This window comes from Salmo salar, chromosome ssa17 (assembly GCF_905237065.1).
Source record: "Salmo salar chromosome ssa17, Ssal_v3.1, whole genome shotgun sequence".
NCBI lineage: Eukaryota > Metazoa > Chordata > Actinopteri > Salmoniformes > Salmonidae > Salmo > Salmo salar.
In genome coordinates, this window is record NC_059458.1 from 9,368,333 (window position 1) to 9,393,371 (window position 25,039).

At 45.3% G+C, this 25,039-nt stretch overlaps 1 protein-coding gene across 2 annotated transcripts in view; it reads left to right on the forward strand.

The window, feature by feature from the left end:
* LOC106575102 (neuropilin-2) overlaps positions 1 to 11,117 on the forward strand; it is a 65,195-nt gene extending 54,078 nt beyond the window's left edge. Inside the window, exons 13-17 of one of the 2 annotated variants that reach the window (XM_014151294.2) lie at positions 226 to 491; positions 1,824 to 1,920; positions 3,303 to 3,335; positions 8,507 to 8,566; positions 8,751 to 11,117. In XM_014151294.2, the coding sequence (XP_014006769.2) occupies positions 226 to 491; positions 1,824 to 1,920; positions 3,303 to 3,335; positions 8,507 to 8,566; positions 8,751 to 9,067 (773 nt within the window). In that variant the 3' untranslated portion in view covers positions 9,068 to 11,117. The other variant, XM_014151295.2, reaches the window with a different exon arrangement.
* Positions 11,118 to 25,039: the final 13,922 nt, after the last annotated feature.

A 25,039-nucleotide genomic window follows, 5' to 3' on the forward strand; every position in this document is an offset into this window, starting at 1 on the left:
CTGTCATGCGTGATTTGGTATTTATCATATCCCTGTGCTATTGTAAGTCTGACCTTGTAGTTGTGGTTTTGTTCTTGTGTGTGCTGATGTGCGTACGTGTGTGTGTACACTCCCTCGTGTGTGTGTGTGTGTGTGCACGTGTGCATGTATTTCCCATGTGTTCCCCTCACTGCAACATCCCAAGTCTGTAAACCCACCACTGCATTGTCTCCCTTCCCCACACAGACCTGAATAGCTACCTCTACATCGAAGCCAACCCCAAGACGGAGCAGCAGCGAGCCAGGATCCTAAGCCCCATGGTGGGACTCGACACGGGGCCTCTCTGCCTGCTTTTCTCCTACCAGCTGTGGGGAGAGGCCCAGGGCACCCTGCGCATCCTTCTCCGCGATGCCCATCACGAGGAGACCCTTCTATGGGCACTCCGCGGCAACCAGGGACCCGTTTGGAAGGAGGGTCGCACCATCCTGCCCCGATCCCCCAAAGAGTTCCAGGTATTCGGGCGTTAGCATGCTCCCCTCTCCCTACCATAAAAATAGTCTGTTGGAGATAGCTGGAGAAACAAGTAGAAGTATATTACTAGTGGTTATGTGTTGCAGTGATTCTATGTATAAGATATATCCCTGCATCTACATGTAGGTCATTTGTTTCTTTTCCCCTCCTCTTCCCCTACTCCTCCTCCTCTTTCTTCACCTTCCTTCCCCTACTCTTCCTCCTCCTCCTCCTCCCCTCCTCCTCTTCCTCTTCCTTCCCCTACTCTTCCTCCTCCCCTACTCTTCCTCTTTTCTTCCTTCCCTTACTCTTCCTCCTCCCCTACTCTTCCTCTTCTACTGTTCCCCCTCCTCCTTCCCCTACTCTCTCTTCCTTCCCTTACTCTTCCTCCTCCTCCCCTACTCTTCCTCTTCCTTCCCTTACTCTTCCTTTTCCTTCCCTTACTCTTACTCTTCCTCCTCCTCCTTCCCCTACTCTTCCTCTTCCTCTTCCTTCCCTTACTCTTTCTCCTCCTTCCCCTTCCTCCTCCTCCCCCTCCTTCCCCTACTCCTCCCCCTCCGTCCGCTACTACTCCCCCCTCCTTCCCCTACTCCTCCTCTTCCTTCCCCTACTCCTCCTCTTCCTTCCCCTACTCCTCCTCTTCCTTCCCTTACTCTTCCTCTTCCTTCCCCTACTCCTCCTCTTCCTTCCCCTACTCCTCCTCTTCCTTCCCTTACTCTTCCTCTTCCTTCCCCTACTCCTCCTCTTCCTTCCCCTACTCCTCCTCTTCCTTCCCCTACTCCTCCTCTTCCTTCCCTTACTCTTCCTCTTCCTTCCCCTACTCCTCCTCTTCCTTCCCCTACTCCTCCTCTTCCTTCCCCTACTCCTCCTCTTCCTTCCCTTACTCTTCCTCCTTCCCCTACTCCTCCTCTTCCTTCCCCTACTCCTCCTCTTCCTTCCCCTACTCCTCCTCTTCCTTCCCCTACTCCTCCTCTTCCTTCCCCTACTCCTCCTCTTCCTTCCCCTACTCCTCCTCTTCCTTCCCTTACTCTTCCTCCTTCCCCTACTCCTCCTCTTCCTTCCCCTACTCCTCCTCTTCCTTCCCCTACTCCTCCTCTTCCTTCCCCTACTCTTCCTTCCCCTCTTCCTCCTCTTCCTTCCCCTCTTCCTCCTCTTCCTTCCCCTCTTCCTCCTCTTCCTTCCCCTCTTCCTCCTCTTCCTTCCCCTCCTCTTCCTTCCCCTCTTCCTCCTCTTCCTTCCCCTCTTCCTCCTCTTCCTTCCCCTACTCTTCCTCCTTCCCCTACTCTTCCTTCCCCTCCTCTTCCTCTTCCTTCCCTTATTTGTCCTCCTCTCAGGTGGTTATGGAAGGCTTCGTTGACCACGGAACCAAGGGCCATATCATGATCGACAACATCCACATGAATTTTGGTACACCGTTGGAGGAGTGCACACGTAAGTCTGCAGATCATACAAACATGTGTACACACACTCACTGACACACATACAAACATGTGCATACACACACCTGACCCTCCAGCACCCCAGTTATATTCCTCTGTCATCACACCACTCAACTTCTGTTCCCCCCTCTATCTCTCTCTCTCCATCATCCCTTCATTCCTTCTCTACCTCCTTCTTCTCCTCCTCCTCCTCCTCCTCTCCTCCCCTGGGGTCCCCGACTTGTCACTCCAGTTGTGTTCTAAACACCCCACTACACACACACACACACACACACACACACACACACACACACACACAAACAAACCCGAACACACACCCCAAGTTCCCTCATCAGAATCTTGGGGACAGACAGACTGGTACTTCTGAAAGCTGTAGCGAAGAGATGAAAGGAGAGAGAATGAACGAAAGACTGGAGTGTTATTCCTCTGCCAGAGAAAGAAAGGAAGAATGGAAAGTAGGCCAGAAACGCCCCGTGGGCCCCCGCGATGCTAATCTATGTTTCATTAGATTTCTTAGTCTCTCGTATCTGTAAACAGAGCTTTCCAGAGCCGTCAAAGCAATAGATCCGGCACTGGTGTGTGTGTGCGTGGGTGTGCGTGCGTGCGTGCGTGTGTGCGCTGGGCTTTTAATCTAGCCAGAGCAGGGGGGTTTAGGAGTAGGTCTTAAACAGATCACAGACAGACTGTGGGTTCTGAGCCAAAAACCTGCCATCATTGAGTTTGACTTCATACAGTTGGGCTGTGTGTGTGTGTGGGGGGGGGGGTATGTGCATGTGTACGGTAGTGTGGTTGTTAGACGAAAGATGAAAACCCGTCGCCCCTCTGTCAACCAGTGTGGAAGTACCTCCACTCCTCTACCCATTTTCTCCTCCTTCCTCATTCCCAAGGCATGCTGGGAGTGTTCTTATCAACCAGCGCAGTCGAGTTTGTTCACAGCACATTGGTGTTACAGCCAAAAAGGGCCCCGCTTCCCAAGTCGCCCCTCTCACAGGCCCCCATGCTTTTTGTTACCATTCCAAGTCAATCAGACTGAACATTGTGTGTGCAGTCAGCCAGCCAGGCAGCAACCTTCCCAGCTCAACTGGACTCCACAACTTTGAATGACTCAAACTTCCCACAGTCGCCCTCCAAGTCTCCCAACGCACAATAACACACTCTTTGACATTGCATTCTACCCCAAGAAAATACATACCCACATGCTCTTTCATTGTGTTTCTCTTGAGCTGATGTATTAAGAAAGTTGGCAATAGAGTGATATCAGTGCGAACAGAAATTGAATCCGAATTCAATTTGTTTAAATGTTTTTGGCTGACTTTCCTAGCTATTGTTCAGGTTATAAACAGTCTTGTTTGTTTCTTTCTTTCTCTCTCTCAGAACCTTTCGCTGCCTTCCTTCCCGACATGACAGGTGAGTTTGCGCCCCTTTAGCCGTGTAACGATGTCACTTCCTGTGCAAATGTTTCCGCTTCCTGCTCGCTTTGCTTGATGGCACCCGTGTGACAAGCCCAGTCCAATCAATAGAAATGGGTGTGCAAGAGCAGTGTTCGCCGCTTGATTAATGCTGCCTTGGTGACAAACGATTCCCAGAATCATCATCATCAGCGTCCAGACATCATCAAACGACATCAGAGCCCACTGAATCCAGCAGAATCCAGTTTATTGCAGAGGAATTCATACTATTGCTTTGACATCCATGGTTTTAAAAGAACTGTCTGCCTCAATAGAAATATTGGAAGAGCTAAAGGGGATTGATGTTATTACTTGATATAGTGTTTTTGGCTGCTGGTTCCAATAAGATAAGAGCTTGGGAATTTGTGTGTGTGTGTGTGTGTGTGCAATTTCTTCCTCCACCGTGACGCACGCACATAGACACACAGACTCTCTCACACACACACACTCACACCACCACCCCCATACACCCCCACACATACACACTTCGTAGTGAAACGTAATCAAGTAGAGTGACTCAGCTGCAACGCCGGTGTCTCTCTCATCCTCTCAGCTCTGTCTAATGAGCGTGTGCACAGTGCAGTTGGCAGGTACACGCACCATTTCCCTCTGTAATTGTGTGACATGGTCGAATACTCAGGGTGGCTTCAACTCTACACCGTACATGGAGTCTCTCAGCTATCTCTCGCTTTCTCTCTCCCTCTCGGACCCTTAAACTGCTGGTTTTGGTCCGTTTTCTTAGCTTAGACCTAAGAGGGCTTGGAAACTGTTGTCGGCGTATGATTTCACAGACCCGTATGAATAGGAGAGCTTACGTCTTGGAAGACGTTGTTAGGGCGATTTCGCAAAGAATGTAAGAGGGGTTCATAGGATTGAAGTAGAGGAGCTGTGTTTGGGTGTTGGGATGGTCTCCACTGAGATACTTCTTGGCTTGAAGAGGAAAGAACTGGCCCAGAGAGCAACAAAGACTAGAACAGAACAGAGCAATGTGTTTTTCCAAGGAAATCCATTTGAACCTGCCAAACAAATTCCATCACTGTCTCCAAATTAAAGGGAGAACAATCCAGAACATTCCTATGTAGGCTCCATGGGGTCTTATGATTGGTCAGTGGAGCATTGGAACTTCCTGTACCAACAGGAAGTAGTGGCTCCTCATTGGGGAAAAAGCCATTTTACTTCATCAGCGTAGTCAATTTACAAAAAGTCAACTTACAGTTTGTGTCTTGATCCAACCCAGGTTTCAATCATAAATCAACCACTGCTTGAAACCTCTTTTGGTTTCATTTCTTTCAAACTGAATTTGTTTGTTGACAAGTTAATTAGGTATCAATTCATATTGGGGATTGTTCAGATGTCTCTGTCCTGTGTGTGTGTGTGTGTGTGTGTGTGTGTGTGTGTGTGTGTGTGTGTGTGTGTGTGTGTGTGTGTGTGTGTGTGTGTGTGTGTGTGTGTGTGTGTGTGTGTGTGTGTGTGTGTGTGTGTGTGTGTGTGTGTGTGTGTGTGTGTGTGTGTGTGCGTCCGTTCTGTTACAGTTAATTACCACGCCCTTTGTTTCACACCAAGTTATTACATGAGACCTTTATTCATTGGAGCATTGGATCAATTCAATCCCACAGACTCATTGAAAATCCGTAGCTATGCTCCACTGCTCTTAGTGTGAAAATCACCTCTCTCGCCATCAACTGCAACCTAAGCTTCAATCCTCAGATCAAAAAAAAACCCTGATGCGTTTGATTTATTTCAGCCATTATCCTGTGATGAATAACTTTTTCCCCCGTTTGAGCCGGCATGCTTGTGCATGCCCATGTGCTCGTACGCCTGCTGTTCATGTGATGGAAAGCCACAGGGGAGAAAAAAACACCAAAACAAAGCAGTCCATTGGATGTGCTTAGCTTGCACCCCCCCCCCCCCCCACCCCACCCCCGAGCCAACATATTCCTTATCTCTCCACCAGGGGGAGGTGTTCCTGGCGGGAGTGACCCCACAGTAGACACGTTGGCGCGGCCACTCGTACCCACCCTCTGGTACTACCTCGTGGCCGCCGGGGGTGCCCTGATACTCCTGGCAGTGGCCATCTTGGTACGAGCTCTCTGTTGCCTTCGACGAAGGCTGGCAGCGAAGAAGAGCCAACTCTCTGTGGCCTACCACAGCCAGTCCCAGTACTTTCAGTACTCCCAGTGCTCAGCCAGTAACCCGGTAACGGCCGCTCCAGGGACGGAGCCCGTGCTCACCGTGAGGCTAGACAACCACGGCCAGCAAACATATGCCCTCTGCTGAAAGGAAGAGGTGGACCTTACAGCTAAACCCTTCCCCTTCTGATGGCTCATGGACGACGCAACGGGGGACAAGGATTGGAGTGGTATTGACAGTGACATTTTCCGGGTCCTGCTTTCATCAGCAGTGGATGATACTGTTCACAGACTAGCTCTTCGAACGCCATTTCTATAACTTGAACCTGTCTACGGACTACGTAGAGATGAAGCGATCGATGCGATTGGCTTGTTTCAAACCCAACCTCCAGCCTTACAGGACTGTTGGTTCTAGTTCTAGTCCCTACCCCATGGGCTTCCTGGAATCACGCCAGCACGGACACACTCAGTGTGGCTAACCTCCCGGCCCGGTGTGAGTGTAGTGGTTCAGCCATGTAAACCATCCAGCGCTGTCAGACCACAAACAGACAAGTGAGAGATACTGTCTTACTGACAGCTCTGCTGGCAACACTCTGAGAGAGGAAGAGAAGAGGGAGAGGAGGGGGAATGTTACAGTCAGAGACAATGGATGCGCTACAGGAGCTACTTCATTGTAAAGATTGTGCTTCAGGACAGGCTGCTAAGATGTCAGTGTTACTATTACTGAAGGAGATGTTAAATAGATACTGTTACAGTTGTCTATGTTTTGTTTATTATGAGTGGGCCGAGTTATTGGGTATTACCAGTGTAAGACAAAAAAAAGCATGTTTGAATATGAAGTTGAGCTTTTATGTGTCACTCTTATTGACCTGAGGAATCAATCTCATTCGCGCAGCTCAAGAATAACATTTTAGTAGCTCCACACCGGAAACCCTGCATCAAGCTTTTGATTGAATATGACCCCTCAGTCAGTCTGTGAGCAGAGTCCCTCTCTTTATAATATCATCATTATCAGTGATTAATGTTCATTCACACATTGTTTGTGTTCTATCTTAGAAAGTCCTCAGTGGCATCACTCATGTGAAAACGTGGCTGATAAGCCCCACATCCAACTCTATGCAATACTCTCAAACAGCTGGAAGCCATTTTTCTTGTCTTCTGTTGCGTGTGCTCTGAATTGACAATCCTCCAAAACATAGAAACCAAAGACAAACTACAAACAATGCTTCCCAATAACTTAAGATGGATGCTGGCAGGATGCATCCCTCATTAGAAAGTTGAGGGTATAAACAAAATGGCAAAGAATGTAATGATATAACAACTGGTGGCCAAGATAATTGGAAATATGTTTGAAATGGGACCAGGCCCAATTATGATAATAGTTAGCACATATTTAAGTTGGTTTGTTAGTGGTTATGGAGAGCTCTGAGAATCAGATGGCCCTTAAAGGGGAAGTTCACCCAAATTACAAAACTGTGGCCATGTAAATAAAGCCTAAGCATGGATTCTATAGACTGCTTTCAGGGGAAGAAAAACAAGATTTCATTTTGCGTGAACTATCCCTTTAATGATAAACAGTTATCAATCTCAGCATTATTGTACATCCAGAGGTAGTTTAGTTCAATTCCTGCCCATTTAACCACCAAATATGTCAGAGGTGCTTTCCGATCTCAAAAGCAGTCTGAGTCCACGTCCCATAGTTGTGTTGATCCACCGATATGCCTCAACCCCGAATGAGTGGAAAAGATAAACAACATAAAATCAGTAAATGATGGTGCTTCCATTTACAACCGGTGGCCTGGGACGTGAACTTATCTCAAGATAAGACCAATTCCCAGGTCTGAAAGCATCTGACAAACTTTGAGTTTGTAATGAACTGTCCCTTTAAGTAGGACAACCGAATGTGTTTGGGTTAGAGTGATGCCTCCACATTTCTATGGAAGCCACTATGTTATCTGGGGGTTTTGATAAGGGCTATAAGGGACATATAGTCTTCCATTGAGTGGGGTGAATGTGTGTGGCAATCAGGCTTTTTACTTTTCTCAGAGTGAAGATAAGTTTTTTTGGTACCCTCTCACAATGTGCTTTTAAATTAACTGGGGGTTGGGCACCCCACTCTGTCCATCTCACCGTAGGTCCTCTCCAAGCTCTTAATATCTCTAATCAGGTAATGGAGCGATAACATTTTATTTAGTCTGTAGTAAGCACTTTTTTCTTTTCCCGTCTCCTGCACACACAGGCACAATCTCTCATGCATACACACACACACCCACACGTACACTCTCTCTCTCACATAGGCGCACATACCAGCAGCCGTTGCCCCTGGACACCATATTAATGATTCTCGTTGAGGGCTCCAGTTAAGGTGTTCCTTGCCAAGCAATTACTCCCACCTCTGTCCATATGCCAAGTGTTGCACACACACCTCTCAAGATGACAATAAACGTGAAGTTAAAGTGCCGTTTTCAAAAACAGCGCCAGGGTGAATTTTGGGGGAGGGCTAGGCTTAAGCACTTCTAAGCACCACTCTCACTGCTGATACTCATTGGTATCTCATGATGACCACACCACATCACAATGCAGTGGGCGGAAGCCAGGAGGGAACTGTGTTTTCTCCCTGTCTGTTTACAGCTCAGTGCATAATCTATTTGTAGGATGAGGAGGATGATGATGATGATGATGATGGTAAAATTGTTTGCTGATACTTTACTTGGGCTTCGCACCTCTTTTGTGAGCAATGTGAAAAGTGTGTTCTAGTTAAATGAATGTGAATATAGTATGATCTGTGGTAATAAAGTGATATTTTTCTACATTGTGATATGTGTCTGTATGCCATTGGGATTTAGCAGTCCCAACACACATTAGAGTCATTAGTGAGTGTAATTAGTAATTACAATGAAGGAAGATTTGACATAGACAGCTTACATTGCACGAAACCAAAATGTACTGTATGGATGCTTGGCGTTGTACAATCGTTCTGTTGTATCTTCTTCGCTCATAGATAAGAGACCAGAGTTTGGAGACAGCAGACTTTTTAATGGCAGGGACCAGTTAGATGGAGGTAAGTGCTTCCATCAACTACAATGTATTTTATGTGTCCATTACTGCAAAATGTCTTTCCAACTGTGAAAAACCGCCTAGTTTCTAATAAGCATCTCTTTTTCTCTCCTCTCTCTTTCGCTCCCTCTCCTCTCTCATCTACCCTCTCTCTCATCTCCCCTCTCTCTCCTTCTCCTCTCGTCCAGGCTGGGCGTTCCCCAAGGAGTTGCGTACGGCCGCCCCGTCCTCCGAGCAACCGGAGACGCTGGTCTCCTCCTCGGCAGAGAAGGACAACTCGTGGCTGTACACGCTGGACCCCATCCTGGTCACCATCATCGTTATGAGCTCCCTGGGCGTGCTGCTGGGAGCTGTGTGTGCTGGCCTGCTGCTCTACTGCACGTGCTCCTACAGTGGCCTGTCTTCGCGTAGTTCTACCACGCTGGAGAACTACAACTTTGAGCTGTACGACGGCCTCAAGCACAAGGTGAAGCTCAACCAGCAGCGCTGCTGCACCGAAGCATGAGGAGAAAGAGTAGAGAGAGGAGAGGGGTAGAGGAAAGGAGAGAGGCGGCCATTTTGAGGAGATTATCTCCTCTTTTGTTTTCTCTGCTTTGCTTGGACTGTGAATTTCCTTTCTGAGCTGAAGGACTACACCTGCCAGATGGAAGGACATTTTGGGGAAAAGCCACTTTTTAGACTGATCTTGAGACCCCTCCCCCCTGCTTCAATCAAAGTGGTGCAGTCCAGGGTGGGGTTTTCTGGACCAAAGCCAATGAGGGAAGGATTGGGTATTTCCCAGAGTGGTCCCTATAGCGTACTGTTCCATTGACAGGGGAGTCCAAATATCAACACACATCAATGGGCAAATACCTACTAATCCCCCCCAAAATTCAGAACTCCATATAAATACATTATAGTTTTCTAGGTCTAGTTTTTAAACTGGAAAGATGTTAGGCTAAACTCCTTGACACTGAAAACGCCTTAGACAGGTGCTTAGATAGTGTTTCTCTATCACCTGGACCCAGTGGCTTAGACATGTGGACACAGTGGCCTAGAACCTAGTGAAGTGAATTCTTTATGAAGCGTTTTTGTTGAGTTAGACACTTGCGTCTCTGTAACACATCAGCCTCAGTTCTCCCCCCCATTTTCTGACAGGTCTGTGGTATTTTTAAACTAATCACCGTCTTTGGTGTGTCTTTTTGTTATTTGTTCAAGCCTTCTCTGTTTTGTTTCTTGTTTTGGCCCGTTGCCCAGCCTGTAAATGCGGATAAAGAAAGGAGGGAGGTTCTAATCATGTTCTCTTCTAAACGTGTTCTGTTGAAGATCGAAAGCAAGGGAGTTTATTGTTGGATTTAGTTTCAGGCTGTCGTTGCCGGTGGGTTGTATCGAAAAGAAGGTTGACGGTCGTGTTTACAGTAAACTGTGGCTAGGTGAAGTAAAAACGTCAAGGTGAAGATGGGTTTTGGTCAGTGCAGCGTATGGATTGCTGGGAAATCCAGGCAGAGACTGAATAGCCGTCTACAAATGAGAACTGATAAAGAGAGAAGAAAAAAATGAATCAATGGATCACTAAATCCTAAATCAACCTCTCCGGGGACGATGTACTCGGAACAAATCAACAATAAAACGCAAAATGGGATACAAAAAAAAGATCTATATATATTCTAGACCATTGCTTGACAGTGGACAGACATCTGAGCTTGAAGTCAGCGATTGGTAGAGGAAACACCGGTGGAAGGACACCATTTCCTCAGAGTGGACCGATGCGGTCTTGGTGTCATGGTTCGTGCTCTCCTCGTTTGATGTTTGTTGCTCTTTTTTTCACACGGACTATATTTTGCATTGTCACGGCGAGGCTGGCGTTTTAACAGGAAACAGGTTCATGGGGAGAGGTAAATCAGGAGGATTTAAACACACCAGCTCCCTCTGGACTATCTAGCCTTGTGAAGGAGGAGGGAAAGAGAACAGTAAATATTTCCACTGTACCTCAGACTTCTCACTTTCACACACGCTGATCACACACACACACACACACACACACACACACACACACACACACACACCGAAGAAATAGTATCCTGGTCATTCTGATGCGATGCTGGGCATGTATAGGTCTGTGTGCGTCAGGGGGGCACTGGAGTGGGCCCAGGCTAGTGCTGATCAAGAGGCCCAGGTTGTTGGGATGGGGTGGGGGGGTTGCTGGGCCATGAGGTGGAGCTTATCCCCTTCTCCCTTCTGCCCTCCGTCCCACCAACCCACATTCCCTCTCCTATCCCAGAGGCTCCCATCACTGGACCCCACTGACTCTCTTCCAGGTGCCTTGGAGCTTCTGTGGTCCAGCTTGCCTTTGTAGCCCATATCAGATTACAGATACAGAACAGTAGCCCAATCTGTCTGGGCAGGAGGGGCTAAAACACACCTCCCTGGGCAAGAGAGGGCCTAAACCTCACATTGACCAACCTGACTCTGGTCAGACCTAATTGTTGCTTGGGGGCTTTGTACAGAAATGTTCTTTTTATGATTGTTATTAATATTGTTATTATGATTATTTAATAAAGGATTTATACCATGCAGAGAGTGTTGGTGGTCATCGCTGGATGTGCTCATTTGTCTTGCTTTGTGTGAGTTTCAGATGGGTTGTTAGTATGAGGATACTGAGGTAACCTCGGCTTATACACGCACACACACAGTACATTGTATTGTCCATAGCCATGTACACACTTAAACACTCTAACAAACATCCTCACAGGCACATTTCTATTCACACACTGTACACCGTTTTGTATTCACAAACTCTCTGTATAGGTCACACACACACAGGCTTTCAAACACAAACATGAACACAGACATGCATACACACAGTGTCAGCCAGCCATAGTTTTCCTCTCATCTCTCCATGGCCTCCCATTAGCCCAGACCTCTAGTCGCCCTTGTATAGGAGCACCAACATTAAAGCTTTGAAGTGCCCAGCTTCTCACACACACACACACATATGATTATTCTGCTTCCTCCATTTACATTGCTCCCCATCTCCTACACATGGTTTTGTTTGGCCATGTCAGCCCTCATACCTAAACACTAACACAACCAGAAAGTATGGCGTGTAACATATCCGTGACAGCAAGGATTTCTTTGGTTGGTATTGATGAGGAAGAAAATGGATACAGTCATAATATGAATAGACTGAATTTAAAAGGGAAAGTTTAATGAAATTACATAGTTTGCCGAATTATCACTTGAAGTGGGAAATTTGGCTCCCATCAAACCAAAAAGGTAATTGTCTCAACTTTTCATATCCCTCAAAATGGATTGACAACATTCACCGTTCGATACTTCCTGGGAACTGTGGCTCAGCTTTGAGTGGGCTCTTTACTGAGGTAGCAACACCCACTGCTCTACAACCAGTGATTCAGAGCCTTGACACGTTGTTGCCCAGTCAAAGTGGGTGTGGCTGTTAGCACGCTCTGCGGTGCAACATAACAGCCCAATTATGGTCCCTAAACACAACACCCGAACCAACAGAGGGGCGCACTACCATCTGTTAGTGTGATTGATCCCAGCAGAAACGAGCTAGCACACCAAACACAAACCATGGCCGAACCGTCAACAGGAAATTACCAAAGAAGCCTGAATGTCGTTGTTCTGTCCGGGGGGGAGCTCTCTGTTCTTACAACTTAAATTATTTAAAAAATCAAAAATGTTTTGCCAAATTGTTTTTCCCCCTTTTCTCTATCAGTTGGAAATGGAATACTCCACAGGAGCTTTGTCCTTTCCTGACATCAGAGAGACGTCTCGCTTCTAACGTTGCACCCGGCCAGACCAGCCTTCAAAGCATCTGTAAACTGATAGGGCCAGATTAAGAGAGGCCCCGTTTGAGGGTCGCAGCAGGAAATGTATCCAACACACTGCTAATTCATCTCTACTGTTATGCAATGGAGATGAAGGCAGGGCCGGTAGTGGACACACAGCTCATTACTCATTCTGTAATCACTGTGTTTGTGTGAGGGCTAGCTCCAATCATTTATTTGTATCTTGATTATATGTAGCGAGGAGAGTGTTGTGTGGTGAGATTGGGTGTTGCTGTATATTTTGTTGGTTGTTGGGATATTTGTTGAATGTAGGTTAGTTGGTTTGAGTGGATTTTCTCTGTGACTGAACCGACAGATGAGAGAGAGACCTATTGACACTCTTAGCGAGTTGGATCAGAACGAGACGGAGTGACAGTCCATTCTCCCCATCAGTGATGAATAGGTGCGGACCCCAGAGAAACACCAAGAGGCTGACCCAGTATCCCTTTCAGCAGCATCCAGGCCCCTCACATCACTCCCTCCCTCCCTCCCCCACACACTCCTTCTCCCTTCCACTGAGCCGCCCCCCTGTCCCACAAGGCACGCTGGGAAGTCGGCCCAGTCACATCCCTGCCTGTCCTGTCCTGTGTGCCAATGGTTCAAAGCTTATATCTGGGTCAGAGGAGGGGTGTACAGGGGATCTGGGCTGCTGCTGCCATAGAAATGGAATTAGATTCTAGAATAGACTATCCCATTCAAGTCAATGTTTTATGATAGGTGGACCGGCGGCCACATTGAGTGTACCCATAGGAGTATTTCCATGGACTAACCTAATTACTTCTCTTCTAGTAATTCTATTTCTATGACCGCTACCACACAAACACATCCACCTATCTAAACATTTACAGAAAGGCAGGCTGTCACTCTTTCCTGGCGATTCATTCTCATCTCCGCCACTACAGGATATGGCTTCTGAAAGGAAATAAATAGAGGACATATTAGAAGAAGAACATACAATATCTCTGTTTGTGAGCTCAAACTATGCCAGACTCAATGTGGGTCTGTGTCCCAAATGTAACCCTATTCCCTGCATAGTGCACAACTTTGTAGAAGTATAAGTACACCACTATATAGGGAATAGGGTGCCATTTGGGACGCAACCTGGTTCTCGCTCCCCGGTTCTCGCTCCCCTGTCATGGAAGGTCGTCATGGAGGAAATTCACTCAGTATACATATATTCCCTGTGAGCTGATTGAATGATGCGCTTTTAAAACTGAAGACAGCACTCCAAGAGGAAACCTTCAATTATCAATGTATTGCTCTGTTTGTGAATACCATTCAGATGGTCATTTCTCAAGTTATTAGTCGAAGGATCTAAGGTCCCACAACGTCATAGATATAAAGTCCCCTAAATTTAGGGGACCTGCGTGGTTCTGGTACTGGTTCCGACCAACATTTTTGCTTGTACGTAGATCTGTGGACACCGTAGATCGAAGCGGTAGCCCTGGTTCTCACGGACACAGAAGTATATCTCTTCCGCCTGTGTGACGTAGGATGTGAAATCTGACACCACTTGATGCTGGGATTTCCCTCCTACCATTTCATTCGCTCTTACGACTGTCCATCAACTCCTGGCTAAACCCTATGTTACAGACACTGATAAAGCACATGCCTGCAATCCTTATGCCACGTTCAAAGCAACTGGGAAGTCGGAAATCTCTGACTCTGAAAAATACTAGCTACGACTGGGATAAGTCGTTTTGAAGGGTCATCCAACTGGCATCTTTCTAGAGCTCCGAATTTCTGACCTGGAGATCAGACATCATGATTTGACCAAAAAAATTAATAAAAATCATAGTGCAGCAGGAGAGAGTGGTTTCGTCACGCTTGCACATTCAGAAGATTGATTTATAGTCAACCAATTTAATCTAAAATAATTAATGCCGTTTAAACAAAAAAACATTCTGTTTGTCATAGATGGACATGATTAATATGAGATAAAAGGTAAGTTCCTAACGAGTTCAGGAAGCCAAGCTAGAGATCTGTGTGACGTTCACAGCAGTGGGGGAAGACATTTTGTTTAAGAGAGACCTTTAGAAAATATGCACATTTATTCATACAGTTTTGTTGAATAGGAAATAAAAAATATTAAAATATTATATATTTTATATGATGTATCATATTTGTACTGTGTACTTGAGCTTGTGTCCTCAAAGGTGACTACATCTCAGCAATGTATGACTATTTTTAACAGAAAGGTCAGATTTGAACCTTTCTTGAAGTATGCAGCTTTACTAGAAATTGTTTATGTCCCTCTCATGATAAATAATTACTTTTTGGTATTACATAGATTTGACAAAGCCTTTTGTTACTACTTTCACTGTCTGTGACAGAAAATCAGTCCTCAGTTGTCTGCACAAAGTCACCAGCTTAATATGCTCCTCTTCTTCTCAATGCAACATGTCAACTGCCACCACAGACAATACTTCCCTCTGGCCCCATACACACTCATGATTAGGGCTGTTACAGTGACCGTATTGCCGCCACACCGCCGGTCACGAGTCAGGACAGCAGTCAAATTCCACATGACCTTTTAGTCACCATAATTAGGTTTCTCCAAGCTATGATGCTGCTGATGGTCATTAGTAGCCTACCAAACTTGCTAACTGTCTGGTACTCAGCACTCTACTGTCCCTCTAATCACTCTGACAAATGTAATTTAAACAGTCATAGCTGCTAATAAAAAGAGGAGGATCCCATCAGCTTTCTATAGGCTAGGCCTACTATATTTATTTCTCAACTTTCCTAATATAGAGCACATTGCTTCTCTTCACAACAGGATTATAGCCTACCTGGCTGGCATAAAAATGAACCACGGGAAAAGCGTCCTCCATTCGCTATTTAAGTGTGCAGATCACATGTATTTTTTTCCCGCTGCCTCTGTTTCGAGACAGATGCATGATAATGGTCCATTCTAAAATCAAAACAAATTTCACACATCTATTATTTAGTATATGTAAAGACGAGATTAAATCAAGAATAGTGAGATGGGTGACAATATTAGCCTATCACTTGTGAATGATATATTATCACCTGTGGATGAATCCCAGCTTGTGTGCAGTAAGGCAAGAAACAGTGCATGCTTTTCTTTTTCAAATCATAGTCTCCCACCTCATGTAGCCAGCCCAAAGGCCTATATGTTTTGATAAGGTTTGTATTACAACTAAAGTGGCCAAATAACTTGTTAAAATGAAGCACATTAATCCGCTTTACAACCGGTGTAGAGCCTAACTGACATGCATACGCAGCGTGTAAGTTTGGGGAAGATCATTTTCACCATAAAAATGCACCTTTATAGTAAAAGCATTATTGCATTTGTGGTCACTTTTGAGAATGGTGGTTTCCTACTAATGGAACATTCACGCTGATAGCCTATTACTGTGTGCATTGGTGCGCTTACAATGTAAAGAAATAGCCTAATAGTTTATCAACATTTTAATCTAAATGTTCTCATCTGTTGAGTCAGGCTCATTTCGTAACACAGGTTTGTTGTTGCAAATGGTTGTATTAATTTGGGATCTATTGCATCCCACAACTTTTGAACTATGGGGGATAGTAGATTGACATTGTCACGCCCTGACCTTAGAGAGCCTGTTTTATTCTCTATTTGGTTAGGTCAGGGTGTGACTTGGGTGGGCATATCTATGTGTCTATTTCTTTGCTGGCCGAGTATGGTTCCCAATCAGAGGCAGCTGTTTATCGTTGTCTCTGATTGGGGATCATACTTAGGCAGCCCTTTTTCCCACCTGTGATTGTGGGATCTTGTTTTTGCTTAGGTGCTGTGTTTTACGTTCGTTTTTGTATTTTGTTGTTTTGACGGTGTTCATTTGAAAATAAAGGAATATGTTCGCCTACCACGCTGCACCTTGGTCCATTTCTAACGACGAGCGTAACAGACATAGGCTAGTGCTTTTACTGCTCGTTAGGCCAACTCATCTTGTTGGCTGACGAAAAGTAAATGTGGACAGTTCTTCCATTATCTTCAATATGCGGCTCGGGAATTGGATAAGGACGCGCGCAGTTGCGTCTCTGATGTGTCTGTCTTCACTTGTAGCCTGTGAGAAAGACCCGATCATGTGATGAGAGCCATGTAAGTGAGAGGTGCTTTGGCATGCAGCCAGGAGAAGGGAATTATATTTAGCCCAAGGGCACAATGACCACTGGCCGCTTGTCGAACAACTAAAGTTATATTAATAACTCTCACTTTTGTGAACCACTCAACAAATCAAATCAAAGCTTATTTGTCACGTGCGCCGAATACAACAGGTGTAGAACTTGTAGCGGTATTTCTTAGAGGGGTAGATATAAAGATTTTGTTCCGGTGCCAGGCAGGTATTAACCATGCCGAAAGGAAAAGAGTAGAATAGAGAGAGTACCACTACCAGACCCACACACATCAGCAGAAGAGACTGCCTAGAGTGTAGCCTATTTACCAGAAAGCCAGTGAAGAGAAAAGAGAATACCCACCTTATAAAACCCACATCACATCACAGGGGTAACCCCACCAAGAATACCTCGTACAATAATAATAATACTAATAATGGCAGAGCTATTGAACAGCAACTTCATAGAAACAATTTACAAGAAAGAACCCAGTCATCATCAGAGGATTTGCAATAATCTGTATTATCTTCCAGTGGAGGAGTGCAGAGGGTATTTATTTTATTTATTTATTTCACCTTTATTTAACCAGGTAGGCAAGTTGAGAACAAGTTCTCATTTACAATTGCAACCTGGCCAAGATAAAGCAAAGCAGTTCGACAACATACAAAAACACAGAGTTACACATGGAGTAAAACAACATACAATCAATGATACAGTAGAAAAATAAGACTATATACAATGTGAGCAAATGATGTGAGATAAGGGAGGTAAAGGCAAAAAAGGCCATGGTGGCAGAGTAATAAATACAGTATAGCAAGTAAAACACTGGAATGGTAGATTTGTTATTTGAAGAAAGTTCAAAGTTAAAATATAAAAAATATGGTGCAAAGGAGCAAAATAAATAAATACAGTAGGGAAGAGGTAGTAGTTTGGGCTAAATAATAGATGGGCTATGTACAGGTGCAGTGATCTGAGAGCTGCTCTGACAGCTGGTGCTTAAAGCTAGCCATGCGGTACCAGAGAGAACAGTCTATGACTGGGGTGGCTGGGATCTTTGACAATTTTTAGGGCCTTCCTCTGACACCGCCTGGTGTAGAGGTCCTGGATGGCAGGCAGCTTAGCCCCAGTGATGTACTGGGCCGTACGCACTACCCTCTGAAGTGCCTTGCGGTCGGAGGCCGAGCAATTACCGTACCAGGCAGTGATGCAACCAGTCAGGATGCTCTCGATGTTGCAGCTGTAGAACCTTTTGAGGATCTCAGGACCCATGCCAAATCTTTTTAGTTTCCTGAGGGGGAATAGGCTTTGTCGTGCCCTCTTCACGACTGTCTTTAGTGTGTTTGGACCATTCTAGTTTGTTGTTGATGTGGACACCGAGGAACTTGAAGCTCTCAACCTGCTCCACTACAGCCCCGTCGATGAGAATGGGGGCGTGCTCGGTCCTCCTTTTCCTGTAGTCCAAAATCCTCTCCTTAGTCTTGGTTATGCTGAGGGATAGGTTGTTATTCTGGCACCACACGGCCAGGTCTCTGACCTCCTCCCTATAGGCTGTCTTGTTGTCTGTGATCAGGCCTACCACTGTTGTGTCGTCGGCAAACTTAATGACGGTGTTGGAGTTATGCCTGGCCATGCAGTCGTGGGTGAACAGGGAGTACAGGAGAGGACTGAGCACGCAGTCCTGTGGAGCTCCAGTGTTGAGGATCAGTGTGGCAGATGTGTTGCTACCTACCCTCACCACCTGGGGGCAGCCCGTCAGGAAGTCCAGGATCCAGTTGCAGAGGGAGGTGTTTAGTTCCAGGATGCTTAGCTTAGTGATGCGCTTTGAGGGTACTATGGTGTTGAACGCTGAGCTGTAGTCAATGAATAGCATTCTCACATAAGTGTTCCTTTTGTCCAGGTGGGAAAGGGCAGTGTGGAGTGCAAAATAGATTGCATCATCCGTGGATCTGTTTGGGCCGTATGCAAATTGGAGTGGGTCTAGGGTTTCTGGGATAATGGTGATGATGTGAGCCATTACCAACCTTTCAAAGCACTTCATGGCTACGGACGTGAGTGCTACGGGTCTGTAGTCATTTAGGCAGGTTGCCTTTGTGTTCTTGGGCACAGGGACTATGGTGGTCTACTTGAAACATGTTGGTATTACAGACTCAATCAGGGACATATTGAAAATGTCAGTGAAGACACCTGCCAGTTGGTCAGCACATGCCCGGAGCACACGTCCTGGTAATCCATCTGGCCCCGCAGCCTTGTGTATGTTGACCTGTTTAAAGGTCTTGCTCACGTCGGCTACGGAGAGCGTGATCACACAGTCGTCCGGAACAGCTGACGCTCTCATGCATGCCTCAGTGTTGCTTGCCTCGAAGCGAGCATGATTTAGCTTGTCTGGTAGGCTCGTGTCACTGGGCAGCTCGCAGCTGTGCTTCCCTTTGTAGTCTGTAATAGTATGCAATCCCTGCCACATAAGACGAGCGTTGGAGCCGGTGTAGTATGATTCAATCTTAGCCCTGTATTGACGCTTTGCCTGTTTGATGGTTTGTCGCAGGGCATAGTAGGATTTCTTGTAAGCTTCCGGGTTAGAGTCCCGCACCTTGAAAGCGGCAGCTCTACCCTTTAGCTCAGTACGAATGTTGCCTGTAATCCATGGCTTCTGGTTAGGGTATGTACGTACAGTCACTGTGGGGACGACGTCCTCGATGCACTTATTGATAAAGCCAGTGACTGATGTGGTGTACTCCTCAATGCCATCGGAAGAATCCTGGAACATGTTCCAGTCTGTGATAGCAAAACAGTCCTGTAGTTTAGCATCTGCTTCATCTGACCACTTTTTTATAGACCGAGTCACTGGTGCTTCCTGCTTTAATTTTTGCTTGTACGCGTCTCTGTGTGTGGAGTACAGGTGATCTAGAATTTTTTTCCCTCTGGTTGCACCTTTAATATGTTGATAGAAATGTGGTATTACTGATTTAAGTTTCCCTGCATTAAAGTCTCCGGCCACTAGGAGCGCCGCCTCTGGGTGAGTGGTTTCCTGTTTGCTTATTTCCTTATACAGCTGACTGAGTGCGGTCCCAGCATCTGTCTGTGGTGTTAAATAAACAGCCACGAAAAGTATAGCTGAAAACTCTCTAGGCAAGTAGTGTGGCCTGCAATTTATCACAATATACTCTACTTCAGGAGAGCAAAATCTACTGACTTCCTTAGATTTCGTGCACCAGCTGTTGTTTACAAAAATGCACAGACCGCCCTCCCCTCGTCTTACCAGAGTGTGCTGTTCTATCTTGCCGGTGCAACGTATATCCCGCTGGCTGAATATCCATGTCGTCATTCAGCCACTGTAACGGTCGTCGTAGTAATTGGACCAAGGCGCAGCGGGTTGAGTGCTCATTTTGATGTTTATTTTAAATAACCACGAACACTTCACAAAAACAAGAAAACGGACAACAACATAACAGTTTGCAGGCTAACCCTAGCAGTGCAAAACAACCTCCCACAATTCCCAATACAAACATACTCCTAATTATAGGGCCTTCAATCAGAGGCAACGATAACCAGCTGCCTCCAATTGAAGGCCCCAATCCCAATTACTAAACCTAGAAATAAACACCCTAGAAACAGACATAGAACTAAACCAAAAACCCTGGAAACATAAATCAACCGCCCCTCTACATAAACACACACTCAAAACCATATAAAACAAATACCCCCTGCCATGTCCTGACCAAACTCTAATTACAAATAACCCCTTTACTGGTCAGGACGTGACAGCCACGATTCTGTGAAACATAGGATATTACAGTTTTTGATGTCCCGTTGTTAGGATATTTGTGATCGTACCTCGTCTAATTTATAGCACATTGGCGAGTAGTATTGACAGTAACGGCAGCTTTCCCACTCGCCTTTTCCGGGTCCTGACCAGGCATCCGGCTCTTGCCTCTGTACCTGCTTTGCTTCCTCTTGCAAATAATGGTGATGTCGGTCCTGTGGGGTGTTTGGAGAATGTCTTGTGCGTCGTCTTTGTTGTGGAAAAAATCTTTGTCTAGTCCGAGGTGATTGATTGCTGTCCTGATATCCAGAAGCTCTTTTTTTGCCGTAAGATAAGCTTGCAGAAACATTATGTACAAAATAAGTTACAAATAACGCGAAAAAACCCCACATATTAGCACAATTGGTTGGGCAACCATAAAACTGTTGCCATGTCTTCCGGCGCCATTTTAGAATCCACAGAATAGCCCCATTGTAATGGCTGTCGTCGTAATGAGACCAAGGTGCAGCGGAGGATGTGTATTCATCTTTGGTATTTAATGAAAAGAGAACACTTTACAAAAATAAACAAAAACGACAGCCAAACAGTCCTGTCAGGAAAAACTCTAAACAGAAAACACTAGACAGAAACAATCGCCCACAAAAACCCAAAGGAAAAACAGGCTACTTATGTGTGACTCCCAATCAGCAACAACAAACTACAGCTGTGCCTGATTGGAAGCCACACGGCCAAAATCAACGAAACAAACCAACCTAGAAAAAAAGAACATAGAACGCCCACCCAATGTAACACCCTGGCCTAACCAAAATAAAGAACACAAACCCCTCTCTATGGCCAGGGCGTTACACCCATGTGCGCACTCCCTCAAATCGTTTTGAGGAAATATACTTTCTATTTTATTCAGCTATATTCTTTATACTATAAAATAATATAAAATAATGCCACGGAATTCTAAGAAAATCTTGTCTGCTTAATGAACTAGTGTAGCCCACAGCCATGTGACATAGCCAGATCAGGGCCTAACATAAGGACAACTCAGAATATGCTATTCTGTTCTTCTGAAATAGAAAACATTTTCTTCATATCATGTTTCTTTAGAACTGTTTAATAATAAATAATTTATTGTGATTGTGTAGGCTATATTAAATGGATTTATTAGACTTTTTTAAATGTAGATGTTCCAAAGGTCTACATCAGCGGCTTGTAGGCTATGCATGGAAGCCAGGAGATGCTAAATCAATTACCGTGAGAAAGCCAGTTATTTGCTTGACAATCACTGGCTGGAAAAAATTCATGACTGCCACAGCCCTAATTGTGATATGATAGATATTTTTGTTATTCAACTGAGAGTTTGTCTGCACAAAACTGTTGGCACACACAACCATTGTGCGATGTCTCAACAACCATTGTGTGAACATTTCTGCGCAGAAAAACTTCATTATATCAAAACAGTGTCAAATGTGTTGTTCATCGGTTGTACAAACTGAGTGTGTACAGTACCACCACGGACAATACATGAGAAAAGCACATCAGACCACATCAATGTGGCCATCAGACCTGGGATAACTGTAGTTTTAACTATGTTTTGTGGAGAGTAACTATTGTTTCAGGGGAACAAATAGTTTCTTTCGAGGTGACTACAACTATTTGAATATAGATTAAAAATAAACACTTTTTTTTTTTACTATTTGAAAACAGGTCTCATAAAGTAACCATGTTTTCAAAACGACTTGAATCAGGGATTGGAACCGAAATGATCTTCTAATCGTTTAGTTGTGAACAGAACCATTATTTGTTTCATTCCATTCCACTGTTCCGACCAACAAAATAAAGTTATGAACTGGTTAGATCCAAAAGAAAGTAACGGTTTATATCGTTCCTTTATGTTCCTTTTTAAACCTCTGAAATCATTTATTTTTTACATTTAGCTCGACAATAAATTACTTCACCAGTCAGTGAGGATAGAGCAGCTTGCTATGGAGCAGGCAAGCTGTTTACATGCATTGGACAGACGAGTGTAGCGCGATGCAAAATACATTTTGCGGGTGTGGAGAGAGAGAGAGTGTGGAGGAGGAGGCTTGGCTTGAAGCGCTGGGCGTCTTGTTGTTATGACATGGATTATCTTAAATCATTGGGTAATAATATGGCAATCGGACCTGGGCAGAAAATAGTTGTATTTTGTAGTTTATTTAAAAATACCAACTTTTCAAAAACTCAATGTAGTCAAATATACAGCACCATTCAAAACCTTAGACACACCTACTCATTCAAGAGTTTTTCTTTATTTTTAATAATAGTGAAGACATCAAAACTATTAAATAACACACATGGAATCATGTAGTAACCAAAAAAGTGTTACTACATGATTCACGACTGGTCTGCCGACGTAATCGTCCGATGTGGTTTCAACAGGCTTTTCCGTTGCGATGTTGCCAAAGACCCATCTGCTAGCCCCGGCCCGCTAGCTTTCTGAACACTGTGTCTCCCGCTCACCTAGCGTAGTAGCGACTACCGAACGGCTGCCTGACTCACCTATTGCTGCTCTTTGGACCCTAAGATCACTCGGCTACACAGCTGATGCCTGCTGGACTGTTCACTAACACGGTACCTCATTTTGTTTATCTGTCGGCCCCAGCCTCGAACTGTGTGTACCTAACTGACCCTCTCTGCCAATTAATCGATATTTACCCGTTGTTGTCTTAGCTCTCCCGATCAACACCTGTGATTGCTTTATGCCTCTCTCTAATGTCAATATGCCTTCTCTACTGCTGTCTTGGCTAGTTTCTACTGTTTTATTTCACTGTAGAGCCTTCAGTCCTGCTCAAAATGCCTCAGATAGCTCCTTTGTCCCACCCCCACACATGCGGAGACCGCACCTAGCTTAATGGTGCCTCCAGAGATGTAACCTCTCTCATCATCACTCAATGCCTAGGTTTACCTCCACTGTACTCACATCCTACCATAACCGTGTCTGTACATTATGCCCTGAATCTATTCCACCAGGCCCATAAATCTGCTCCTTTTATTCTCTGTTCGAAACGCACTAGACGACCAGTTCTTACAGCCTCTAGCCGTACCCTCATCCTACTCCTCCTCTGTTCCTCTAGTGATGTAGAGGTTAACCCAGGCCCTGTAGCCCCTAGTTCCACTCCTATTCCCCAGGCGCTATCATTTGTTGACTTCTGTAACCATTAAAGCCTTGGTTTCATGCATGTTAACATCAGAAGCCTTCTCCGTAAGTTTGTTTTATTCTCTGCTTTAGCACGCTCCGCCAACTCTGATGTCCTAGCAATGTCTGAATCCTGACTTAGGAAGGCCACCAAAAAATCAGAAATGTCCATCCCCAACTACAACATTTTCTGTCAAGATAGAACTGCCAAAGGGGACGGAGTTACAATCTACTGCAGAGAGCCTGCAGAGTTCTGTCATACTATCCAGGTCTGTGCCCAAACAGTTCGAGTTCTACTTTTCCAGAAATAAGTGTTCTTTAAAAGTGCTTTCCTCACCATCTTAAATAAGCATGCCATATTAAAAAAATGTAGAACTAAGAACAGATATAGCCCTTGGTTCACTCAAGACTTGACTGCCCTTGACCAGCACAAAAACATCCTATGGCGTATTGCATTAGCATGGAATAATCCCCGCGATATGCAACTTTTCAGGGAAGTCAAGAACCAATATATACAGTCAGGAAAGCAAAGGCTAGCTTTTTCAAACAGACATTTTTGTCCTGTAGCACTAATTCCAAAAGGTTTTGGGACACTGTAACGTCCATGGTGAATAAGAGCCCTCCTCCCAGCTGCCCACTGCACTGAGGCTAGGTAACACTGTCACCACCGATAAATCCACGATAATCGAGAATTTCAATAAGCGTTTTTCTACGGCTGGCCATGCTTTCCACCTGGCTACCCCTACTCTGGCCAACATCTCTGCACCCCCAGCAGCAACTCGCCAAAGCCCCCCCCACACTTCTCCTTCACCCTAATCCAGATAGCTGATGTTCTGAATGAGCTGCAAAATCTGGACCCCTACAAATCAGCTGGGCTAGACAATCTGGACCCTCTCTATCTAAAATTATCCGCCGAAATTGTTGCAACCCCTATTACTAGCCTGTTCAACCTCTCTTTCGAATCGTCTGAGATCTCTAAAGATTGGAAAGCCGCCGCGGTCATCCCCCTCTTCAAAGGGGGAGACACTCTAGACACAAACTGTTACAGACCTATATCCATCCTGCCCTGCCTTTCTAACCTCTTCGAAAGCCAAGTTAACAAACAGATCACGACCATTTCGAATCCCACCGTACCTTCTCCACTACGCAATCTAGTTTCCGAGCTGGTCATGGGTGCACCTCAGCCACGCTCAAGGTCCTAAACGGTATCATAACCGCCATCAATAAAAGACAGTACTGTGCAGCCGTCTTCATCGACCTGACCAAGGCTTTCGACAATCACTGCATTCTTATCGGCAGACTCAACAGCCTTGGTTTCTCAAATGACTGCCTCGCCTGGTTGACTAACTACTTTTCAGATAGAGTTCAGTGTGTCAAATCGGAGAGCCTGTTGTCCGGACCTCTGGCAGTCTCTATGGGGGTGCCACAGGGTTCAATTCTCGGGCCGACTCTTTTCTCTGTATATATCAATGATGTCGCTCTTGCAGTTGGTGATTCTCTGATCCACCTCTACGCAGACGACACCATTCTGTATACATCTGGCCCTTCTTTGGACACTGTGTTATCAAACCTCCAAACGAGCTTCAATGCCATACAACACTCCTTCCGTGGCCT